The sequence below is a fragment of the Xenopus tropicalis genome, chromosome 9 (assembly GCF_000004195.4).
Source record: "Xenopus tropicalis strain Nigerian chromosome 9, UCB_Xtro_10.0, whole genome shotgun sequence".
Taxonomy (NCBI): domain Eukaryota; kingdom Metazoa; phylum Chordata; class Amphibia; order Anura; family Pipidae; genus Xenopus; species Xenopus tropicalis.
In genome coordinates, this window is record NC_030685.2 from 22,678,145 (window position 1) to 22,704,511 (window position 26,367).

Genomic DNA, 26,367 nt, shown 5'->3' on the forward strand with positions numbered 1-26,367 from the left:
CGCCTTCTCATTGGTGCAGGAGGAGGAAGTCTGGAAAGTCCGGCTCCAGCCAATCTCTAACTATAGCCTTCCCTTACTTCCTCCCTTAGTTGCTGAGTGCGCATGTGCAGCTGACGTGTAAGACTCTACAGTGGCTCCCTGGCCATGTAAGTGACAATTGATTTCCTGGTATAAATGGGGGGGGTTTCTGAGAAGAAGCAGGGATTTGTAGTGTCAAAAGGTGCAGTGGCGTAACTTTAGAGAGGGGAGGGTCAGTGTCTTTTGTTGGGTGTGGGGTAGGGCGGATAATGCATGTACACAGGACCTTAGGGGCCCCATAATGGGAAATATGTTTACTTGTCTAACAATCATACACATTAGGAATATGACTTCTGTTATTGATCAGCAGCAGCCCTCTGATATCTGGATGTTGCTGAAGGATGTGAGAGTTGCAGTTTAACAATAGCTTCATTGTATTTTCCCTCAGGTTGGGGCCCCAGCCTCTGTGCAATGCCCATGATGCCCTGGCACATAGCTCTAGCCCTAGCCTACATGTTTGAAGGAACAGTAACGCCAAAAATGAAAGTGTATTAAAGTATTTAAAATATAATGTTTCTGTTACCCTGCACAGGTAAAGTTGTGTATTTGCTAGAGTAACGGTACTATAGCTAATATAAATAAGCTGCTGTGTAGCCACGGGGGCAGCCATTCAACCTGGAAAAAAGGAGAAAAGGCACAGGTTACATAGCAGATAACAGATAAGCTCTGTAGAATAGAATGGGGATTTATCTGTTATCTGCTAAGTAACCTGTGCCTTTTCTCCTTTGAATGGCTGCCCCCATGGCTACACAGCAGCTTACTTATATAAACTATAGTAGTCTTTCTGAGGCAAACACACCAGTTGTACCAGTGCAGGGCAACAGTATATTATATTGTAATTACTTTTATTTTTAGAAGAGTTACAAAGTGCCATTGTGATTGGATTAGTGGAAGAGTATATATGCTGAGGACTTCCCATACCAGTCAGTTGAACTGAAGAAGCTGCTCGGATGAGTAGTGAAACGTCTTCAATGATTACTAAACAAGTCCAGTTGGTTTAAATTTATTTATACTAGATATACCATGACCTGGATGAATGAAAATCTTCATAGACATACTTTTATACACTTTTATTTTTTGGTGTTACTGTTCTTTTAATAAGCAGTCCACTAACCACTATGGTTATACGGTCACTATGGGACCCTTGACATTATCATCTGTTAATCCAGGGTTTCCTCATAATTTGGCACAGATATGGTTGTGCCTGCTGCCCAGGAAACGAGTAGGCTCTGTATAAACACTGTATAAGCGCGTGACCCACTATACGTCTTTTTGCTTATTCGGCACTAAGATGCCATACAATACCTGCCCAGATGGTTGTGCCTGTATGAACTAATTCTATGATATATATTTATATAAATGAAGTCATAAAATGACATTTGACAGTTTGGTTTGCTTTCTCTTCCAGTGCATCACACAATGAAATCTTAACCTTGCCAGCAGGAATATTGGTATTTCTGCACAACCAGTAGCGGAATTATAATGCCAGATGGGTCTCAAAAGTTCATCCTCTACAAAAGAGACAGGCGCCATGTTACCTTCATTGTGAAGTTCTACCACAACAAGGACAGAAGTATCTTGTGAAGAGACATTGCCGCTGAGCATTGCAGCTAGCCGAGGGACAGAAGTCACACAGCACCAATCTACATGGTCAAGTGTAGCCTGTTACAGAGACCTTGAGGGCTACTGCAAATGTTCTTCTGGTAAGTGGGATGGAATTGGCTGGCATTTAGTAAAGAATCTTGTTTCTGAGCTTTATTATTCGTTAAATGAACTCGACTCGCACCACTGGTCATACTTCTACCCCTTTTTGTTAGCTTTGTTTGGTTTGGGAGGACTCTGGAATGTCTGTAACCTGTATCCTAAATAATTTTTAGGGGACCACCCCACCCAAGGAATACAGAAATATAGCTACAACAGCTCCATTTACAAGTCCTTACAATTTAAATTTTGGTTGTGTCTTGGTTTATCCAGTGAATTGACAGTGTGTGTAAGCTGGCCATGCACTTTAACAAGGTCACCAAACAAGTGGATCTCTGCACAGTTGGGCCACCCATTCTCTGTGCCAAATCCAGCTTATTGTTAGGACATCAGGCATAGACACACAGATGCAGTCCTTGTCTGATGGAATTTTTAAACCATCCTGATAGATATCTATCTGATTTTTTTGACAAGATATCAATTGAGTAGACCACGGCCGCCACCAGAAATCACCACGGCCCCTCCATCCAATGGCCCCTCCCATCAGTACAAAGAACACACAGACATAAAAAGTATCAGGGCCCCCCTAACACAGTGCCCCCCTAACACTGTGCTGGCCAGGGCCCACCATACGCATTGCCCCCAATTGCCCCCATACACAGTGACCTAATTTCCCCAATACACAGTGCCCCCAGTTGCCCCCATACACAGTGCCCCTCGAACGCTATGCTGGCCAGGGCCCCCCATACACAGTGCCCCCAAACACAGCGCCCCCAAACACAGCGCCCCAGTTGTATTTGATTACGAATGACAGGGTCCGTAATAGATTAAACGGGGCCCTAGCTAGTCAGAAATCTGTAGCATGGCCGGGCCCCCTTTAAAAGTGAAGATTGCCCGGGGACTGTCCCCCCATGCCCCCCGATGGCGGCCCTGGGGTAGGCCCTCCCAAGGGTTCTTAGGTGCCATTCAGGATGCTGACTTGGAGTGAAAGGGCCCAGTTGGCAGCTTGTTTTGGCCTGTGTATGACCAACTGACATAATAAGGAATCAGTGATTTTCCAGGACGCCTTTGCCATAGATTTTGTTTACTTTACATAAGCTTAACTAAAGCTTTGAGATCCACTTGTTCAGTAAACTGGGGGCCAGTGATTGGATCATATTGCAGGCATATATAGCAATGATGCTGTTCTTGCCTTATGGGATTTTCAAACTTCCCATATAGATGCCTGGCAGATTTTTGACCAGATATTGGTTAGGCGTGCCATCCCAAGGGCCTGATACATGGGCCAATAAGCTGTTCTGTCAGTCTTGACCACGAATGGCCCTTTGTGTGTTTAATGTAGTAAGGAAGTCTGCTGAAGTGGGGCTGCCCTGAAACATTATATCTCAAAATAAACATGCAAGGGTGGTTCAAATGCTGGTGAGGGTGCTAATCCCCTCTTACTACTGAGCACTGGGCAGAGAGGCCTGGGGGTGCAGCTGAGAGACTTCATTAACCTTTAATGTAATAAGGGGCATATACCACTTCATAGCTGTCAGTTCATAGCTGATATGCTTGTATAATTGTATATAACCACTCTCTCTCAGTTCTGACTCCTTTTGACTCTATTTTTTAGATCCTACCACTGTGCCATGGATTTCTCACGCTTTCTAGCCGATGACTTTGAGGTGAAGGACTGGGTTAATGCAGCCTTTAAGTCAGTTCAGAAGGATGCACCAGCCAAGGTGGATGCCCACGCCTCTACTTTGGTAATGAAGCTGCAACTCTTCATCCAAGAGGTGAACAACTCTGTGGAAGGTATTACAGTCTGTTTTTCATAGCAATTTATTCTACTACAGGTTATCAGACCCCTTATCCGGAAACTTATTATCCAGACAGTTCCGAATTACGTAAAGGCCATCTCCCATAGACTCTATTTTAATGAAATAATTCACATTTTTAAAAATGTTTTCCTTTTTCTCTGTAATAATAAAACAGTACCTGTACTTGATCCCAACTAAGATATAATTACACCTTATTGGGGCAGAACAGCCCTATTGGGTTTATTTAATGGTTAAATGATTCCCTTTTCTCTGTAATAATAAAACAGTACCTGTACTTGATCCCAACTAAGATATAATTACCCCTTATTGGGGGCAGAACAGCCCTATTGGGTTTATTTAATGGTTAAATGATTCCCTTTTCTCTGTAATAATAAAACAGTACCTGTACTTGATCCCAACTAAGATATAATTACCCCTTATTGGGGGCAGAACAGCCCTATTGGGTTTATTTAATGGTTAAATGATTCCCTTTTCTCTGTAATAATAAAACAGTACCTTGTACTTGATCCCAACTAAGATATAATTAATCCTTATTGGGACCAAAACACTCCTATTTGGGTTTAATTGATGTTTAAATATTTTTTTAGTAGGAGATCCAAATTACGGGAAGACCCCTTATCCAGAATACCCCAGGTCCCGAGAATTCTTGATAATGGGTTCCATACCTGTACAAGTTATTGAAATAAAGAAAAATGTATGGATGAAAACAGTTTTCTATAACAGAGAATGAACCTGCGGCCACACAAGCTTAGTCGTCCTTGATCTGAAACTGTGCATAGCCCAATGTCAGTGGCTATTTTCATTATTTTTAACTAAAGTTGGTCCTTGTTAGCCTCATGAGCCCATTATGCGTCCAAAATCAGTTCTTAATCAGAAATATATGTAAATCTTTTTAACTGATGATATAATATGTATGTGGATATGTTGGAAACTCCCCCTGATGGGCTTCAGTTGTAAGTAAACTGCTAAATGCTGTGCTAATTTGGATATTTGATTCATTTATTGCAGTGGCCCAGTCATAAATTATGGTAAACCAGTTACTGGGCCAGTCTTTTATTAAAATGCTGAAATACTGGACTGGAAAGCTTCACCTTAAAGAAATATTAACACCAAAAAATAAAAGTGTTTTTAAGTATTTAAAATATAATGTACTGTCATTTTGTGCTGGTAAAACTTGTGTGTTTGCTTCAGGAACACTACTATAGTTTATATAAATAAGCTGCTGTGTAGCCATGGGGGCAGCCATTCAAGCTGGAAAAAAGGCACATTGCACATGTTACATAGCAGATAACAGATAAAACACCATTGTATTCTGTAGCGTTTATCTGTTTTCTGCTATATAACATTTTCTCCTTTTGAATGGCTGCCCCCTTGGCTACACAGCACGGTTTATATATAAACGATAGTAGTCTTTCTGAAGCTTTTACCAGTGCAGGGCAGCAGTACATTATATTTTAGTTACTTTGATACATTTTCATTTTTTTGGTGTTAATGTTCCTTTAAAAGTTTTTTCATATTAGCACCAGCAGTTCACAAGTGTATTTCAGAACCTTCTCTCATGTACTAAATAGAAACTTTTCATCCCAATGATTAAAGAGATTTACTGACTTTGGGTGTTTGTCACAGAGATCAGCCACCAGGCTCTGCAGAACATGCCCCGAGTGCTACGTGATGTAGAAGCCGTAAGGCAAGAGGCATCGTTCTTGAAAGAGCAAATGATCCTTGTGAAAGAAGACATCAAGAAATTTGAGCAAGACACTGCTCAGTCCATGCAGGTGAGGCCCAGGCAGGCAGTGAGCAGCAGTACAGACTCTGGAAGGAAGAGTATTATACCATTATAACATACTGATCCTTCTTTCAGGTTCTGGTAGAGATGGATAAAGTAAAGTCTCGTATGCAGTTGGCTGCAGACTCTCTGCAGGAAGCGGATAAATGGAGCACCCTTAGTGCAGACATAGAGGAAACGTTTAAAACCCAGGTGTGTGTGTGTTCCATCTATAAGCAAGCTCTTGTGTTCATCTTTCGAAAAACAGTGCCTGGTTGTTAGGGTAAAATTGGACCCTAGCAACCAGATGACTGCAGGAATATCAAACAGGATAGGTGCTGAACCTTTTGCATAAACTACCTCTGTAAGTTTTTTTTTTTCTGCTAGCTGCTAGTTCTGCTACAGGTATAAAGAGAGTAGATCAGTGAGAGTCATTTAGTCCTACTGAGTTTTTTGTCACAGAATGTCAAGTTGCTGCTAAGCCCCTCCCCCCGGTGGGTTCAGCTCACGAGCTGCTGTATACAGAGCAGAGGTTGATATCTGTATACACTGTGTCCAGCTTGGATTTTTAGATCATAGGTATAGGCTGTATATCTCTTTCTGGATTTTCACTTCAGCAAAAAAGAATGCCTTATACTGGAGATTATTTAGGATATCCTTTATAAAATGGTTCTGACCGGCCTGGGTTGAGAAGGGGAATTATAGACTGATTGTATGGATATCAGGGAGAAAGGCCTTTCACAGGACCGTTCCAAGAGCTTTTCAAGGAGACACAAATCTATTTACAGATGCAAGAGGAGGCTCCAATGGTCCAGGGGTGCACAGAGCAGGCTGGTTATTTATTGGAGGATCTTCTTGCATTACATTTACTGAAAACTACTGCTTCAATAATACTTTTGTGAAGTTGCTAAGATCTCCTGCCACACTTTTATGTGCAATTATATGTTGCAGCATGCATTGTGTTTACACCCAATCAGAAATAAGTATCATTATTTTTGTAGTAACCCAAAAAGAAGTTCTGCTGTTTTGCCCCATTTATTATATTCAAATAGAGAGATGATGCATCACAATCACAGTGTCCTCTATTTAAAGTGAATGGGAATTGGTGCAGTGTGCCAGGTCGTGTGTAGTGACAGATATGTATCACTGTGCAATATATGATTAATGAGAAATTCTTCTCTTCCCCAGAATATCACTGTTATCTCGGAGAAGCTCACCAGCATGCAAGTGAGTCTCACAATGTTGGTAGACACCCCAGACTACTCTGAGAAATGTGTTTATTTGGAGGCCCTCAAGAATCGTCTGGAAGCAATGTGCAGCCCACAGATTGTAGCAGCGTTTAACAGTCAGTCAGTGGGTGAGTAACACAGTTACTGCTGCAGAAATAACATCCCAAGCAATGTGCAACAATATAACTGCATCTGTTAATAATTAATTCATGCTGACATGTAGTTCTACTTTTCAACAGAAGGTGGCAGTGATGCACTTCCCTAAGGTTGCCTTTTTGTTGGAAAATTGCAGACCTAGATGTTACTATATAAAATGTTGTTTTGTTTTTCCCCCCATTAAACTTTTAAAAGCGGTTTTATTGTGCTTCACCAACTGTAGTCTTATACAAGCATCGTCTCTACAAACATTGTTTCAAACAAACATAGTCATAAACGGACACACATACCCATATAAACACATGGTATATGTGTTATTTCCTTTATTCTTTCTTTCATTTTTTCCCTGCGGTCCCCATAACCCACTCACTGTGGCCTTCAGTTTTTTTACACGGTTCTGCTTTCAGGATTTTCTGGGATTTTTATTTTCTTAGTAATGTGGTAATCTGTTTTAAGTTTGGTAAAGCTGAAAAATAAAGACAGCAGCCTATATACGTTTGTGGCCCATTGTTGAATAGCTGCAGCCCTCACAGAGTTGCCAATTCAATTTTGCCCACCATGTCATTTAGCTTTGATACGCCTGCTCTATTAAAGGGGTTATGTTCACCTTTGAGTTAACTTTTGATATGATGTAGAGAGTAATATTCTGAGACAATTTGCAATTGGTCTTCATTTTGTATTATTTGTGTTGTTTTTATCAGTTATCTGGTTGCTAGAGTCTTAAATACCTTAGCAATCAGCAAGTGGTTTGAATGAGAGCCTGGTATATATACAGTATAGACCTAAACAGAAACAGGAGTAATAAAAGGTAACAATGACAAAACTGTAGCCTCGCAGAGCAATAGTTTTTGGGCTGCTGGGCTCAGTGACCCCCATTTGAAAGCTGGAAAGAATCAGAAGAAGGCAAATAATTCAAAACATATAAAAAGTAAATGATGCAGACAAATTGAAAAGTTGGCCATTTTACAAAATACTAAATGTTACCTTAAAGGTGAACCACCCCATTTAACTTAACAACTGGGCAACAAGCTGAGGTTTCCGGAGTACTGTCATAGTAAGGGGCAATTCTAACCCCCACTCCTTCCTAAAGAGGCCTTCCCGATGCCACCACCCTCAACATCACCAGAGATCTCCAAACGAGTTGATCTTTTCTGATATGCCCACATAGGGTGGGTGATATTGGGCTCATTTGATTGTTTGTTTGGCCCTAGCACCAAACTATCTTATTACAAGGAAGGAGATAGGAGCAGTCGGACCGAGGACCGCATCAATGAGCTGATGTGGTCCCTGATCTAACCAGATATTGGTTGGGTAGGGCCGTCAGGGGTCCCCATACATGGACTGATAAGCTGCCAAATTAGTCTAAAGGACTCGAATCGGGAGCTTAAATCTGCCCATGTAGGGCAATATCTTATACATGCTTTGTAGTTAGTATAACAACTTGGGACATAGAACATGGAGTACCCTGTGTTTTTATGGTACATTTTTTTTTTCATATTTAGCTGTCGGCCCAATGTAAATATGGCAGGACTTGAATGGATATCCTACAGAGTGTTGGGGGAAATGCTGGTGTCATAAATCCCTATTTATATTTCTTTGCATCTTACCTGATGTTGTTGCCGTTCTTTTTGTCTCACCACGGGGATTAGATTAACATTTGCCTTGTCTCATTCCTCTCTTTCTCTCTACTCTTTTACAGATCAGGCCAAGATGTTTGTGAAGGTCTTTAGCGAGATTGACAGGATGCCGCAGTTACTTGCTTATTACTACAAGTGCCACAAGGTAAAGCTTTTGGGTCAGAAACTGGACCTGCCTGTCCCTATTCCATTAGCTATATCTGTAGAGAAGTCTGCTATTGATGTCAGATATGGCATTTGTTTCAAAGGGGTTGTGCACCATCAAGTAAACTTTTAGTATGTTATGGAATGTCCTATTCTTAACAACTTTGCCATTGGTTTTGATTATTAGTTATAGTTTTTGCTCATCTGACTTTCTTTTGGTCTTAATTTTTTTATTCTTATAGTTAAATTATTTGAAATGTTCTTCTGGCTCTTTCCAGCCTTTAGCATCTGCCCATTAACTCTTACTCTTTTATTACTTATCTTTCTAATATATACCTCTCCTATTCATTTCAGTCTCTCATTCAAACCACTGAAGTAATTAAAAAACTACAAATATTAAAAAACAAAGACCAATTGCAATTTGTCTCAGAATTTCACTCTCATCATACTAAAAGTTCATTCATAGGTGAATAACCTCAAAGCAGACTTTCTGTGTATCCTTATATAATATTCCAAATTCCACACATCTGGATCATTCTTGATTCGTTGTGTGGTAAGATATGACTGTCAGCCGGAGATAAAAGCAGCACCGCATTCCAGGAGACAGTAGAAAGCACTATGGGAAACTCTTGGTTTGCCGCTGTGGAATGCGCCGGCACCAATCCTTCTTACAGAAAATTTCTCTTGGTCATGAGTTTTATGTTTGGCAGCTGTCCAGCCGTTGGGGTAGGTACACATAAGTGCTTATGAGTGCTTTTAACCAATCATTCAAGGTACGCGTGATCAGTTCTTTATATGGGTACAGAGGGTGTGCTCGTGGTTAATGTAGTAAAATGCTATACTTGGACCAGGGAATGTGGACATTTGCAAGTGCACTGGAAGCAAATACAGTATTTGACTACATTTACTGTTCACACACGTTCCCCCTCCATATAAAGAATCGATTGCGCACAAGGTTCATGTTCAACTTACACTCAAACTTGGGCTTCTGAACCTCCATTCATTTACACCATTCAGTTATGGGCAGGGGATGATGGGAATTCTAGTAACAATTTGAAGATTTTGTTTATGCAAACATGCATTAAACGACACGCCCATCATTTTGGGTTCGTCTTACAGATTTGCCGTTATTCAGTGCAGCCTTTGCCTTGGAAACGACTGCGCTCTGCCATCTTTTGTTTCACAATGTTTGCCAAGCAAGGACATATAATAAATATTTGACATTTGTAGGTATGCCACCAAAACGATAGCTCCCATAGTGACTCACTGGTGTTCTTTTCATGTGTACAAGGACTGAGTACTTGTTTTCAATAAACCACAGTTCCCGGAATCTTTAAGAACAAAATTGAAAAAAAAATGTTTTGTAATTATCTAGTTTATGTAATACACACCAACAAGGCAGTGGCCCTTGGAGCAGTTGGCTCAACACATATTCCATTATATTGTGTTGGAACCATGGAGCTTTTTGCATACAAGCAATTAACTTAATAAAATGTGGATATTTGGGCAGAAAATGACATTCCCTGCTGCTTAGCACAACAGGGTTTATCCCTTAAAGGGGGAGCTTTGGCTTCCGAACCAAAATTTGTTAAAGAGTCCCACACAACACAGAAACCCCTATTATACCTATCACTGTAATCTGTTCCTTCAAAAAGTATGAATGAATACCATTTTTATATGCTGAAATCCAGCTACAAAACAGTTCTTCTCTTTCTGCATCATTTGTAATCCTGGCAAGGGAGGAGGGACTAAAACATTGATGTTACAAATAGTAACAACTTCTCCACAGCTTACAGACATCATGCTGGAACTACAAAGTAGTCAGCCAGATCAGCTGACAACAGGGGGCGGGGCTTAGGGAGCTGTTCCAAATCATATTATTACATTATAATCATGAAAAGGCTGCATATTTTTTGGTTTATGTATATTGCATAGTTGCCCTGTAATTATAACTATTTACCATATATATAACCTTTTATTCTTTCTCTCTAGGTGCAGTTGGTGACTGTGTGGCAGGAGCTGTGCCAGAGTGACATGCCCCTAGACCGGCAGCTGACTGAGTTCTACGACACACTGCTCAGTGCCTGGCACACCCAGTTGCAGTGGGTATCCCAGGTAGGCAATGGCACTTCAAGAGGTGAATGAGGGAATTACATGTTACTAAGCATATGCTCTTTAGTTCAGTCTTATGTTTAAAAATAAGCAAGGCCAGGATTTCACCTGTGCTACTAGCACACATTTTATTTCTTATTCACAGGGTCTTTTTTTTTAGTTGCCCTTTATTTTTTTTTAGTAGTTGCATTTTCATTTTCCTCTCTCTGGTTTTCCCAGTAGCAGCACAGTAGGCTGTGCTAAGATGCAGAGTAGTGCAGTATGTTTGGTAGCTGCCATCTCTGGTGGAGCCAGTCTACTTCTGACTTCACCTGTGTATGCTGGGAAAACTGGGAAGCAACAAGACAACAAGGTGCCAAAGATGGCGGCTGCCAACCCTGCTGTGTTATTCTGTGTTTTGGTACCATATATAGCAAATAGGGTGGTGGTAGGCATCTGGAGGGTCCCCTCATTATATAAATGTGTTTACATGTCCTTTTAAAATTTTGAGTGTTTTGTTGCTCATTGGGCCTGCTTGAAACTGCACCCTAACAGTGCATTTTTATAATAAGAGAAAATGATAGATAAAAGATAAAAGCAACTCATAAAAGTATTTCTGTTGTACCATATTAATACAACTGAACTGGCCCTTTAAGAGGCATAATTATGCATTTTTTTATCTGCTCAACAAGGTTAAAAAAAACCCTGCTCTCTGTTCTTACTTAAGACATGATTTTCTGACATTGCATAATATTTAAACATAGACTTGGGAGGAGAGATGAAAACCTTTGGCTGCTTGTGTATGTTCCTGTAGAGCAGAGGCAGCGGCCATTTACATTATCATATACATACTGGATGTTATAACGTTATGGTGTTTCTCAGGGGTGGGCAAATAAGTTAAAATGCAAAAACACACACAGCATCCTATTAAAGAGCAAGTATGTAGTGTTAAACCACTTCCATTGCTACTGATGTCAGACCAGCAGGGAGCAGGCTCATAAAAAATAATGCCGGTGGAAATTGCAGCCGGTGACATTGATTGGCTGCCCTGTTCTTGCTTGGCTACTCTGCAAATGTGAGTCAGTGCTGATTTAGCAAGTTGATAAGGGTGTGAAGCTTTACTCATGGGTCAGACCTGCAATTCACTGCTCACCATTATCTGATGTACCAGCACCTTAAGTCACATTCATTTTTGCATCCCATTACCTTGCAGACTTTTAAAGGAAAACTTGCCTTTTTATTTGGTTTTGTTATTAACCTGCAAACGGCTCACACACTAGACGATAGTTAAAACCCTTTATTGCATATCAAACATCAAACAGCCCGATGCATTTTGTCCACAAGGGACTTAATCATAGGCTATGTGATCATGTCCCTTGTTGATGAAACGCGGCGCACAGTTTTGTAATGTTTGATGTGGAATAAAGGGTTTTAATTGTCATCTAGTCTGCGAGCCGTTTGCAGATTAAAGTTGTGCGTTGTCCCCTGGCTACAAGTTTGGGGCATTGGTACCTATGAGAGTGAGGTAAGTTACTGCCCAATTTAAATCATCTTTACTTTTTGAACATTGGAGGCTCTAAATCATTCTCTTCCTTCAGCATGAGACTTGGGCATCTTGCATTCGGGTCGCACAGCACACTGTTTTGGGTCCTTGAATTGCAACTGCATCACCCTTTTAAGCCTCTGACCTGAGTATGAACACTCGGGTCAAGAAATACCTGAAGGGAGAGTTTGAATTAACTCCGGCCGAGCCAAACAGGGCAAGCAGGTCATTGGTCATTGCAAGGTAGATAATTAGATCACTATACTAACCCCTCCCGTCATACATTGTTGTGACTGTTTTGGCTTACAGATAAGCAGGAGTCCATCATGCAGAGGTAATGGACTCCATTGTGCACTTGAAATCTAGTTATCTACCTGATTGTCCTGTTTAGCTCAACAAATAAAAAAAACATAGAATTCTCTGTCATCTTAACTTATTGTGGCTCCAAGCAACATTTTTTTCCAGCCCGGTCGGTAAAATACTGGCCAGGTGGCAAACATGGCACCATGCATTTCTACTTAAGGGGACACAAATGAAAGACAAACATCACTCAGGCTAAAGTTTCCAATGCCTTTATCATTGGTGCCACTGAGTAAAAGACACACTTTTCAGAAGTTCAAAAGCCCTTTCTGTAGCCCTAATTAGCATTTATTTTCTGCTGTAAAACTGGAAATCAACATTTTATAAATGAACGTGGGGCAGTAAAATCTCAGCCCCCGCCTCGGACCACACAAAAGAGCGTGCATGTGGGGAAAGTACGGAATTTTTTTTTTTGTGGATAGAGCTAAGAGATCGCTATCTTGGCTAAAGGAATGCGAGCCAGATAGGCATCTCTACTGCCCTTCAAATAACAATTTCTGGAACTTGTTTGTACCACTTTATAATAATCAGTTCTCCTCTCACTGCCTGGGAGGCAAGGTCAATATTTCATCTGTGGTCTGCACGTTCCAAGAACATGGATTTCTCCTCTGGATTGTGAGACGTTGTCGCCCGGTTGGTCTTTTCTCTCGTGCTCTTGGCTGCACATGAACCTGCCGGGGCATTGCATAATAATTGCACATGAGCACTCATTAACCCAATGTGTCTGCCTTTTTCATTTATTTAAAAATGACAACTTGACATTCTTTTATATTCAGAATAGATCTCATGAATGTCCCCCAAACATTGTTGGAATTCTTTCGCCAAAGGTATCCAATCTGTCACCCCTGGGAAGTGAATCTACCTCTTGGGAAATATTCTAATCTAGTTTATCCAGGTGCCATGGCTCACTCTTCCATGTACAATACAGAACTGATGTGCACCTTGTTGCATGAAACTGCCCTACAAACTTGATGGGGCAGTCGGGTTGTTGAGCCGTTTTTGTAGCACGGTGGACATTTATCCCAACAGTAACCCATTAAAGGAACCGTTTAAAAAGTGGGTTTAGCTCCTGAGTTCCCCTGCCTCAATAAGCACAATTGCTAGCAATCTAGGCAGGTGCTAAGTGCAACTGTATGAAAGGGCAAAGGGGGTCTTTCAAGGCCGCATCTCTCTAATCTAAGAGGCCAGAACATGGCACTGTTCATCAGTTTTAGAAAGAAGGACCTCTGTATGGGTCTCATTAGGAAGACATATTTAAGATGTAAGTTGTTGTTGATAATAAAAGTCTGCCATAATGTAATACTGTATGTGATCCCTCATGATTTTGCCATAGGTGTTTAAAAAGCCCCAGGAGGTTGTGACTGTGCTTATGATCCAGACCCTGGCTGCTATGGTGCCATCTATCCCCGTGTGTCTCAGTACGGCCATGGAACGGGCTTCTCCAGAGGACAAGCTCAGCACGCTGTTGGAACTCTACAATGCCACTGGTCACTTTGCCAAGTCGATGGAGACTGCTATCCTGCCCAACATGGGTAAGGGGGGGGGGGCAAAGGTTAAGATGTCATACACAGCTCTGTATCCTGTAGTTGACTAGGGATGATGGGAAATTCAGTTTGCTTTGACCGAATGAATATGGTATCAGGAAAATGTCATGTTTTTAAAGGCCAGTGTTGTTCTGCCTTTTTTTACACTTGAGGATAGATATCATTTTGCACTTTCTGCTTGATCCAGTACATACCGTGAAATTGTCTGTGGCATCTGACCAGCTTATGTTGATCTACAGATCCACTGAGAGGTATAGTGTCACTGGATATTCTAAGAATTAGGCTGAGGGGTATAGCTGGCGTATTGTGCCATCTTTGGATGTGCCAGCCAAATGAAATTCATCCACAGGTCAACACAAGCTGAACTGAAGAATTAAATGGAGCATCAGGATCTTCTCAAATGACCTCTCTATCTGGCAAACTTTACTGGCTGCACACAGCACAATGTGTAATACTATTAGAGCCTCATAAGCAAAGAATTTGAATGGTCAAACTATGTTGCTGTTACCGAGCAAGATGTGTACGGTGTTATCTGTTAACCCTGCACCTCCTCATAGTGATGGCAATAGTGCAGTTTTTCCATCCATGCATGGCAGAAAGTTTTTCTGCTGGCCACCACTTGTGACACCTGGCTACTCCTCTTTTTGTAAGGGCACTGTAATACAATAGGAGGTCAATGTTAGCTGATAAGGAAGGTTGTCACCAGCCAATGGGCACTGACCCGTTGGTGCACCTACGCCAGATCTTTGTAATAACAGGTTAACCTCCTACTGTATGTGCTTAATGTTGTATATACTCCCTCTTTTATGGCTGTACTTTCTGCTGCATTATTGTACATTTTCCCTTAGGCAGCCATTAGTTTGCAGTTACTTTCCATTTCTTGCTTATAAGGCATTTTCTCACATTGCCTAAGTACAGCAAGACTCACTCATGCAGAATCATGTCCATACCCTCTTTTATACTCACGCAAAGGTCAATTTTGGCTTTTTTAGTCTATCATCTATGCCCGAGAAAGGAGTTTTACAATAGGGTTAAATGCAGGTATTTAAGCTGGGCTAAATATGAGCTTGACCTAGCAGGGCTGCACTCTTGGGAAGCCTTCTGGAACGCCAGGATCAGACCCAGACTGGCAATTCGTGGGTACTGGCAAATGCCAGGGGGCTGCTGTAAGATGCCATAGACAGTCACTATTTATTGGGCTGGTGGGGGCTGTTTGGCCCTCTGTGTACATGAATCGCCAGGGCCTATTTTGAATTCCACTCCGGACCTGCCCAGGACACTGCCTGTACGAGGCTCCAGGGCTTGTGCTTACAGCTGCAGGGATCAAGTTCAATACAGTCCGCAGGGGAACTACCAAGTCTGTGTCTGCTTCTAATGAATTCATACCGGCAATTAATTAGCTGCAGGGTAATGAGAAGGGCAGACAAGTCGCTTGGAGAGAACATTCATTCCATCAGCTGGAGGTGTCACACCTCTACTCTAATGAGGTACCAAATAAATTTGGCAGCTTGACTTGCTGTCATCTTTCTCCTCCATCTGATCTAAATATTGGCTCACTATATGGCTCTCAGCTAACTTGCCATGGGCCACTGAGGTGCCCTAGCTGTCTCTGAGCCAACTCTTACCTGATTACATCTGCACAATTTTTATGGATTTGTTTTCTGGGTTTGTATTATTAATGATCACTAGTCCTCATATTACTAATATCAAGCCAGAAAGTTTGCACAATTTTTACCGTTTTTTTTTGCAAACCATTCATTGTGCAGGGAAGCAAAACTTAGAGTGGGAATGTAGAAGTGCGATGGGTTTTATCACACCACAGTTACTGTTTGGTTTCACGATCTGTTTAGTTTAAAAGACCCTTGATTAAACTTTAATATAAAAGCCAGTTTGGTGACATTGGCTAAAATCCACAATGAAATGTACCACTCTCTGTGTGTATTAACTCTGTAAGGCAAATCTGGGCAAAGGACCAATGGATACAAGGGTTAAGTAGCTCAAACTAGAAAACTGGAAAGGTGTATATAAAAAACAAAACAAATTGACAATTGCACAGTTGGTCTGCACCATGGAAATAATGAAATAACTAATTTTCTGTAAGTCTAAGGACATACATTTAGTTCAATGTTTATGGGCCTGCTGAGTTGCTTGCTTTGGCCAAGACTGATTTCATGGGGGAAAAGAAAGTGCAGTTTGTGACCACTTGGCATGAGTTCGCAGTCTGATAATGTTTAGTGTTCCGAGAAATATCTTTTACCCACTTAATGTTTTATAACAACTTAATGTTCTGATAAGAATAAGAAATTCCTTGACTATTGTTTTAGTCTGGTCTGTCTAACTTTCCAAGGGTTGTTTCTATCATCCATAGCCTACAAAATACCTACATAAACATCAACATAGGGGTTTAGCAACTCGGCATCCCAACATCTTGTTGAATAGGCAGCTTATCCATCACTGTATATTTTCTGGGCCAGATTGTAATGAAGTGATGATGTCTATAAAGATGTCTCTTGGTGGCATGAATCCAGTCCGAGGGTCTCCAGTTGGGTTACTCTGTTTTCCTGTACTGTCATGTAGTCAACTAAATGGCACAACTTTAGGCAGAATGATCCTTTACTGTTAGATGCCAATAATTTTTTCCCATACAGGTAGAGCAAACTTGATTTGGTATGACATGACTCACATAGGAAAGTACCAACTATATAGCCATAGATTTAAAAAGGACATTTGTAATACTGATTTATTTAAAACTGACTCAGGTGTTAAGAAACCAAATGCCTCGGTAAAGTTTGCTCCATATGATGATATTACAATATTCCTCATGATTAGGTGTTAACGAGTTGCTCCTAAATTTGATGGTGAAACCTTTGGGATCATGTTTGGCTGGCCAAATGTCAACTGTTCATTGAAGCCTTGATGGATGCTAATTAGACCATTTATGTTGCCAAGGAAAATAGGGGTTCACTTGCTATTGCTCTAGTTATTTGTATCCTATAACATGGCCACTATTGTTTCTGTGCAGGGGAGTACAATCTAGTCAAGCTGATTGAACTGGTGGATGCTGTATTTGGACCCTATAAACCTTATCAGTTACAGTACGGAGACCTTGAGGAATCCAACCTCTTGATACAAATTAGCGCAATGCCCTTAGTAAGTGTGTCTGAATATAATCCATTATTACCCCCTTTCTTTATAACCAGAACTCAGATCCTGCTTTACACCCACCCATTACCAAATGTCTATCTGTTACCTTACAGGAACGCGGGGAAGTGCTAGACTGTGTCCAGGAGCTTTCCCATTCTGTCTCCCGGCTCTTTAGCCTTGCATCAGGGGCAATGGACAGATGCATCAAGTTTACTGACGGCCTGGGCTTGTGCGGCCTGCTGCAGGCTCTCCAGTCTCTTTTTAAAAAGTGAGTCTGCTTCCAAATGGCCCCAGGAATTGTCTACCATAATTCTGTGTTCCTCCTGTCTATGCCTTTAATATCATGGAGGCTTATCATGTGTCTCCACTGACCAGCTAAGCTTTATTGGAGTATCAGTTGTAACTGACATTTACTAAGATTAGTTCTGCAATGGTGATACCCAAATACATTGTAAACCCCATACTAATATTATACAGATTATATAATGTTGTTTTTTTTCACGGGGCCACTAGATCAAGATCTGCTAGTGTCACTGCTGCCAGACTAGCTGCTCTGGGGAACTACACAATTGGCATGTATACATTACAGGCAGCGGGCCAAACACTTCAGCTATGATTGATCTCAGGGATTTTTCTCTCTTTGTGAATATCAATAGTATTTTATGGCTTTGCTTTTCTTCTCAAACAAAGGCAGAGCCCAGCTTTGCTTGCTTACTGCTCACTGCCTGGAAATGCTTGGCCAGCTCTATACCACCCGGCACACAGATGTACTCGGCAAGAGATCCGCACCAGTGGTTTTCATTTGCTTTGCTTTCTTTGCTAGGTATGTTACAGACTTTACACTCACCCTTCAGTCAATAAGGAAGAAGTGCAAGTTGGACAACATACCCGCCGATTCCTTATTCCTGGAAGACTGGTCGGCCTTCCAGAACTCTGTCAGGTAAATATTGGTAAAGAGTTACCCGTTCAGTACCTGATGTTCCTTTCCGTGCAAAAAACAAATTTGTGCTTCATAGTGCCAAACTGTTATAGTACATGGGGACCTCTTACTGAAATCTCCCATCTTCCTCATCCAGCTGGTCAGTTTGCATATCAGAAATATACAATACCTTTAAATGAATCTTGAATTTTACTTTGCCTTTGCTGCTTTTGTGCCCTTCAGTGCTCCTGCAACTTGTGTCAGGGGCAGTAGTAAATAAGTTTACAAGACAATATCTGAGTATTGGAAGTCCCAGTGGGCACTGCTGGTTCCGTTATCAAGAAGTGGATGCTAGCTCAAGCCACCCAGTTGCTGCCCAGAAACAAAAATGACGATTGTCTGAATAACGTAGGCCTGTATGACAGGGTGGCATTTCTCACATGGAAAAAAAACAGAAGAATGACCCACATGTAATGTTCATGGGAATTTGTTCATATTTTAGTGGCCTATGGATATGTGCATTTACACTGAAGCTACTGGTGGCTTATTAGCCAGGCTCCTGTGATGTAATTGGGCATTTATATAGAGTTAATATAGTTTCACTATCTGTTCTGCAGCTCACAAGGTACTGACTGAGCAAAAGCTAAATAATAGCTGTCGGCATCCCTAACTAAGAATCTAGTCTGCTTGTTCTCATCACGTGTTCTTCATTACTGTATTGTAGGATTATCGGCGCCTGCGGGGAGCTGTTACGTCAGTGCGGTGATTTTGAGCAACAGCTTGCAAGCCGGTAAGCAGGGCCCTAATAAAATCATTACTTGTGGTTCCACACAATGTAGTGCTTCTCACCCATGTGTAACTTCTACAGGCTTCTTTAACCCTTGCACTATTTCTCCAGGTTTCTGTCTATAGCAGGGAAGCACCTGTCCGATACCTACAGCCCACGTAGCCTAACAGGCATCCAGGAGACAAGTTATTCTGACCGCAAAAGCAGCCGGAACCCTTGGCACGACTACAACTACCTGCAGAAGGGAGACCCCGCACAGTATGCTAATTTGATGGAGACCCTGTACATGCTAAAGGTAACATCATGGCATCCTCAGTATCCCATTCATAGACATCAGAACTCATCATAAATAATAATGGATGGGGGTTTCCTTACTATGAAAGGCTGAATTCTAACCAGTCACATGTGAGGCGTGTTTAATTGTTATTATTTTCTGTCACATTTTTCTGATTCTGTCATGATTTTTATGGTATAGTTTTTATTTCTAAATTACACTGTTTACATAACAAATAATTCAATCTAACATTTAAAATTTTATTCTTGAACCAACAAATGTAATATTGGTGTGTAGTGTAGTGCATTGTGCCTGAGTCTGAGCTTCTGAAGGAGCCAGCGCTACACATTAGAACTGCTTTCAGGTAAGCTATTTTTTTTCTCCTACTCCCATGTAACTGGAGGAGTCCCAAGCCAGACTTGGATTGTTACTATTAAATGCTATTATGATATCTACCACTAGGCAAGGCATGGGAGCATTTTTAGCAATACAGGTGTCGGGGAGCTGCTATCGTGTTTTCCTGTGACAGAATCCCTTTAAAGAAAAATGGTATTTCAGACCACTGAAATGGCTGTGAGATAGTAGGTAGACCAACGTGCTCCTTTTTTTTTAGGTCTGTGCAGGGGTCTGTTTGCTTGTCCCTCTCTCCGTAAATAACCAAGCAACACTGAGACTGACCGCACACTGTGCATACAAATGTGCAGACATACTATCTCTCCATGTGTCCCTGCAGGGGGCCCACAGCTTACCAGCACAGTGTTCTGTTGGCAGCCAAATCCCAGCAATGACTTTCTCCCCTAGGACTCCTGTAAGCCCCACCCCAGCACCTTTTGGTCTGGCACAGAGCCCATATTTTGCCTACGTGCCATGGCGTTCTGTGCCTTCAGCCACCCGATGCCTGTTTATAGCACACCGTCACTCATCACCAGGCCCCATAGGCACTAATCATGCCAGCTCTCCTTGTATATATAAAAGATTAACCAGGTGACAAGCAGAAAATGGTGACTGAGGCAGGTAATTACTGTTATTTAATCGCCGCTTGCATGGAATGTATCACTGACAGCTACTGGATAGAGTTACTGTTTACCATTTTTCTACTATGGAATTCCATTTTTCTAGTGGGAGATCTTTTGTTCCTTAATGATTTTCTGTGCCAGCTATTTCCTTAACCCTTTAATGCACACACGTTAATCTTTTGTACAGCCACTTTTTGCAGCAATAACAGCTCTGAGTCCTTTGGAGTAAAGTATGTACCAGCTTTGGGCACTGGGAAAGGGATTTTGGCCAATTCCTCCAGATTTTTCTCCTTATTGTTGAGGCTAGTCAGAGGACTCACTTGAGAGTTCAAACATTGCCACATATTTTCAGTTGGATTGAGGGCTTGATTATCTGGAGCAATGCAATGAATTTTGCACTTTGAATGTGGCCTTGCTTTACAGCTTTTTGCTTTACCGCGGTCATGTGGTAAGCAGCACGTAGATGTTCCCTGGAATGCCCCCTAGTTTACAAGTCATTCAGATGAGCAGGCTAGGGAGCACCAGAGGCTCCAAGGTACAGGGGAGCCTATGTGCTCTGGTATCCTCTGAACTTCAACAGCTTGGAGCAAATATGCCTGATAAAATGGGCTAAAAGCACTTTAAAACACAATGCAAATACCCCAAAAGATTTAAAAGGTGGTTCTACTTTAAGTTAACTTGCAGTATATTATATAAATGTTTTTTTCCAAGCAACTTTGCAATTGCTCTTCATTATTTATTTTTGTTTTTGAATGATTTGCCTTTCTATTTTGACTCTTTCCAGCTTTCAAATGGGGATCAGTGACCCCAGCAGCCCAATCCTTCAACTGAGAAATGATGAAAAACTCAAGGGCATGGAAGGAATTTTCTTTTAAAACCTATTTTATTAGTCAGTTGACCTTTGGGCAGAGTTTTCAGTTCCCAGGCAAATGACGATGTGCCGAAACATCAGCTGACTTTGTTTTGCATTAAATATATACCCAGCATATACCTGGCAAATGCCAGAGGGGCTGCTGTAAGATGCCATAGACAGTCGCTGTTTATTGGGCTGGTGGGGGCTGTTTGGGCCTCTGTGTACTTGGAATGCCAGGGCCTATTTTGTATCCCAGTCCAGACCTGTAACTCCCACTATTCTGTACTAATAGGTCATTAGGCAGCTTCCTTATAATAATAATAATAATAATAATAATGAATTATAATAATTTTCCACCATGAGGCTAGGGCTCCCATAAGAAAAGCTGCTAAAAGGCATTGTACCATTTCCTTCCAGGAAAAGGGGGCCGTCAGCACCAGCCTTCTCGCTGCCTCTCGCTCGGCTTTCACGCGGCAGAACCAAGTGGCGCATCAGCTGGCATTCGATTCAGTCTTTCTGCACATCAAACAGCAACTTCTGCTGGTGCCCAAAATGGAGGTAAGGTCTGAGGATCAAATGAGCTAGGGGTGTGTTTATTGCTGGGATCATGTTTAATGCATGTAGTGTACTGGGTACCAGTCTGTATTGTATGCCCTGCTACACACGATAAATGGAGGTCTTATATTAAGGTGGTGCTGACACTCCATCCAGCTTTCTGAGGTTACAGTGGTGCCACTTTTCAAGACTCTTCCCAATGTGAAGTTACAAATGGTTTGCATTGTGGATTCATAATGTGTAACTGTTGCTTGTAATTATATGGCTTTTTTTGGGCACCTCTTTAATCAATCTTTTTCCTGCTCAGAGCTGGAGCTGTGAAGGCTCAGGGGAAATGCTGACTGAAGACCTTCCTACGTTCAGCCTTACTCCTCTTGAATATATTAGCAATGTAAGTACCCAGCTGAATCCCAGGCAATGCCATTAAGGGAGTGTATGTCGCTCACTTTGTTCACTATCTTCCTTTAGATCGGGCAGTACCTCATGTCCCTTCCTCTGCATTTGGAGCCCTTTGTCACCCCAGAAGATTCTACCTTGGAACTTGCATTGCATGCTGGGAAACTACCATTTCCTCCCGAACAAGGTAACCAGGCACATTTTTTTGTTTTTTAGAATTGTATAATCAGGCAACATAACAGGTTTAATTAGTAACTTCCAATTCACTGTCAGCCATTGATAATAAACAGTTGTGTCCCTCTTATTTATTCGTATCATTGAAGATATTTCCTAATAAGAACTTGTGTAATGGGCCAACGTACCTTTATTTGACTCATATCGATATCATCTCTGTCAGTAAGAAAGATCAACATTTCACAGTTAATTTATTAAGCGCATTAACCAGTTTGGCACAAGAGCTTTGTACACAAGTAAAGAAAGGAATGATACGGGTCTCTCTAAGTGTGACGGTGTTGCTTATTGATTTGGCACTGACTGTATGTTCCAGGAGAGGAAACGCCGGAGTTAGATAACATGGCAGATTACTGGCTGGGCTCTCTTGCTCGCGCCACAATGCAGACGTACTGTGACGTCATCTTGCAGATCTCCCTGCTCACGCCTCACACCACCAAGCAGCTGGCAACAGACATAGGTAAGGCCTTTCATTGACTTTGGGTGGAGATACAGCTGCCCTACACCTACTGAACTAGGGCAAATACAGGCTGTGTTGTATGAGCTGTTTATGTTTTTTTAATTACATGTTACATTAACTTTTAGTATATTATAACATGTCCTATTCCTATTAACTTTTAATTGCTCTTCATTATTTATTTCATTTTTGAATTATTTGCCTTCCCCTTCTGGCTCTTTTCAGCTTTTAAATGGGGCTCACTGACCCTGGAAGCCAGAAACCTCTGTAAAGGCTCCAATTTCATTTTTATTGTTAATATTTTTCTTATTTAGACCCTTTTCTATTCATATTAAGTCTCATTGAAACCACTGCCTGGTTGTTAGGGTAAATAGGACCATAGCAATCAGATAACTGCTGAACAAAATACTAAATAACTGAAATGAAGTATAAAAAATGAAGACCAGTTGCAAATTGTCTCAGAAGATCAATGTCTGTGTCATACAGGTATGGGATCCCTTATCTGGAAACCCATTATCCAGAAAGTTCCGAATTACGGAAAGGCCATGTCCCATAGACTACATTATAAGCAAATAATTCTAATTTTTAAAAATGATTTCCTTTTTCTCTGTAATAATAAAACAGTATCTTGTACCTGATCCCAACTAATTAATCCTTATTGGAGGCAAAACAATCTTATTGGGTTTATTCAATATTTAAATGATTTTTTAGCACACTTGAGTTATGGAGATCCAAGTTAGGGAAAGATCCCTTATCTGGAAAACCCCAGATCCTGAGCAGTCTGGATAATAGGTCCCATACCTGTACTACAATTTCATTTAAAAGTGACCTCCATTTGAAAGCGAGAAAGATGTAGAAGAGGAAGGCAAATAAATCAAAACTTATAAAATAATGAAGACCAATTGCAAAGTTGCTAGGAATAGAACATTCTATAACATAATAAAAGGTAACTGATCCACCCCTTTAAACAGCACATGTACCCATCCATATAACCCATGCAAAGTCAATGTGAGCACAGAAACGTCAGGAGATGCTTCTTGCATCAGTAAACGACTCTTTTGCTATTCTGTCTGAACCCGCCTGGGCTGAACAGCAGGTGGTGCTCCTGTTACACATTCAATGATATTAGCAGTGAACAACTGCTCATATCGTGACACATAAATGAATTTGTATAGGTTCTCAGGAAAGCAAGCAATTTTACATTTTTATATGGGGAGGTGTTTTGTGTAAGAATCCATTGTCTCTACTCCAGGCTGGCTTCCTTCTTACCCCAACCCCTTATAGTCATTTTATTATTTTATTACAAGATGCCAGAAGGAGACATGACCTAGTAGTTCCGGGGAGCAGTATGATAGCTGTGTTGCTGTGATGGCATTCGCCATAGCAACTGCCTAGGGGTTTCTCATGGGCAGTACAGAGAGACACATTAAAACACAGACAGTGGGTGTATCTTGCACATAAGAGCATATTGCTTCACACCATTCCCACCATCCAGTGCATATTCTAAATCCTTCCATGATTTATTTCCAGACTATCTGATAAACGTGATGGATGCACTGGGTTTGCAGCCTACTCGGACTCTGCAGCACATTGTCACGCTTCTCAAGGCCAAACCTGAAGAATACAGACCGGTTGCTAAGAGCCTGCCCCGGAAACTCTCCTCTTCCATAGCGGCTATGAGAAGCCTGGAGTACTAAAGCAGGGATCTAAAGTGGGCCTGGCGAAAGATACTGCCCAGCTGGTACCTCTATACCCAAATACTGTAAATGCTGTTTATTGCTGAATCTATAAAAATGACTTCCTACAATATGTCAACGGTTGGGTTTTATTACTCACATTGACAGCTTCCTTTTTAGCAGCAGTGAATGCTTTTAACCTTGGGCTTAAGTGGTTAATAAGCTTGGAAAGGTATAGGGGAAGGAAAGGTATCCTAGGTACAGTACAGCTGCACTCTGGCTGCCAATATATTAATTATAAAGTCATATTTTGATTTAAGCCTCACACTAAGGTCCTTTCTTTCCCTTTTTTAACCGGCTGTCCTTTGGCCTCCTTTGCTCTTGTTTGCCAGGCTGATATGTGTCACCAAACCCAGACAAGTGAAAGTTTTAAAGCATATAAAAGACACGTAAGCACATATACCGTATTGTGATATAGTTTTTATAGAGTGTAGAAATGAATGCATGGCAGTCATGGTAGAGGTAAGCATTTTCTATAAAGTAAAGGGGGGTTTGTGCTGCTCCTTGCTGAGCAATTATTCTCTGGAAAGGCAGACACATTACTTGCAAGGCAAAGTACAAAGTACAGCAAAATGTTATTTTTGGGCTTGCCTTTTAAAACTCAATTGCAGAATTCCAGTGCTGTGGAAAAAAACCCACAAAGATCAGGGTAGAAAGACAAAAATTGCAGAGGGTTGGAAGGCAATGGGGGGTAACTGATTGTCTTTTGGATCTGTGATCTCACGTCTGTGCGCAGATTTGTACAGATCATAGTTACATAGTTACATAGGGTTGAAAAAAGACCATTGTCCATCAAGTTCAACCCATCCGAGTAAACCCAGCACACAACCTATACTAACCAATCTATACACTCACATACATAAACTATATATACAACCAGTAATACTAACTGTAGGAAACCCCCAACACACTACCATTCAGTAGATAGTTTGCGTTTATATTATTTCTACCAAAGTGCATAACTTTGCACTTGTCAATATTGAACCTCATTTTCCAGTTTGCTGCCCAGTTTTCCAATTTTGTCAAATCGCTCTGCAAAGCGGCAGCATCCTGCATGGAACTTAGAGTTTTGCACAATTTAGTGTCATCAGCAAAAATAGAAACAGTACTCTCTATGCCCACCTCCAGGTCATTAATAAACAAGTTAAAAAGCAAAGGCCCAAGGACTGACCCCTGCGGTACTCCACTAACCACACTGGCCCAATTAGAAAATGTTCCATTTACCACCACTCTTTGTACTCTATCCTTCAGCCAGTTCTCTATCCAATTACAAATATTATGTTCTAGGCCAATATTCCTCAATTTGATCATTAACCTTCTGTGAGGTACAGTATCAAACGCTTTAGCAAAATCTAAGTAGATGACATCAACTGCCATTCCAGCAGATCGGTGGCTTTTGTGCTTTCATCCTGCCATTTACTAACACAACATAGAGCTTAGAACACTGGGACTTGTGTGTCCTGGAATAAGAAACACAAGAGAACAGTATGTCCAGATGAAGAGATTCTGCCATTCCTTTTTAAGTAGCCATATCTGATCACACATTCTGCCTTTTGCCTGTGTCTAATGTGCCTCATACCTGGGAAATACATTTAATTGCATGTAGTCCTCTCTGGATTACTCTACCCCTAGGGGTTTATTCTAGTGGACGTGTATATTTTACTTAAACCACAATTTAAAATTGCTTTCCTTGTGGGTTCTGCATTCTGTTGATGCAATAGTACCATACCCATACAACCTATACCCATGTTGTAACTCAGGGTGCTCTTCTGAGCAGTTTTGCAATGTAGATATCTTTTTTAGTTTTCAAGATGTTAGCAGTTTTTACACTGGTTATAAGATAAATGTGTCCCAGGAGTGCCCCTCCGGTTCTCTCCGGCTGTACATACGTTGCATATAAGGAAATGCGTGACCTGCTAGCTGTGTAT

At 41.2% G+C, this 26,367-nt stretch overlaps 1 protein-coding gene across 2 annotated transcripts; it reads left to right on the plus strand.

Moving 5' to 3' along the window:
- The first annotated feature begins 15 nt into the window (after positions 1–15).
- Positions 16–24,512, plus strand: cog7 (component of oligomeric golgi complex 7). Of its 2 annotated transcripts, XM_012970382.3 has the most exons (19): positions 16–146; positions 1,487–1,781; positions 3,395–3,576; positions 5,229–5,377; positions 5,464–5,580; positions 6,556–6,724; positions 8,452–8,534; positions 10,526–10,648; positions 13,861–14,059; positions 17,094–17,221; positions 17,329–17,483; positions 18,039–18,155; positions 18,859–18,924; positions 19,033–19,216; positions 21,482–21,622; positions 21,927–22,010; positions 22,088–22,202; positions 22,563–22,706; positions 24,234–24,512. In XM_012970382.3, exons 3-19 carry the CDS (start codon positions 3,411–3,413, stop codon positions 24,398–24,400), a joined length of 2,307 nt encoding a protein of 768 aa, XP_012825836.1. In that variant the 5' UTR covers positions 16–146; positions 1,487–1,781; positions 3,395–3,410; the 3' UTR covers positions 24,401–24,512.
- Positions 24,513–26,367: the final 1,855 nt, after the last annotated feature.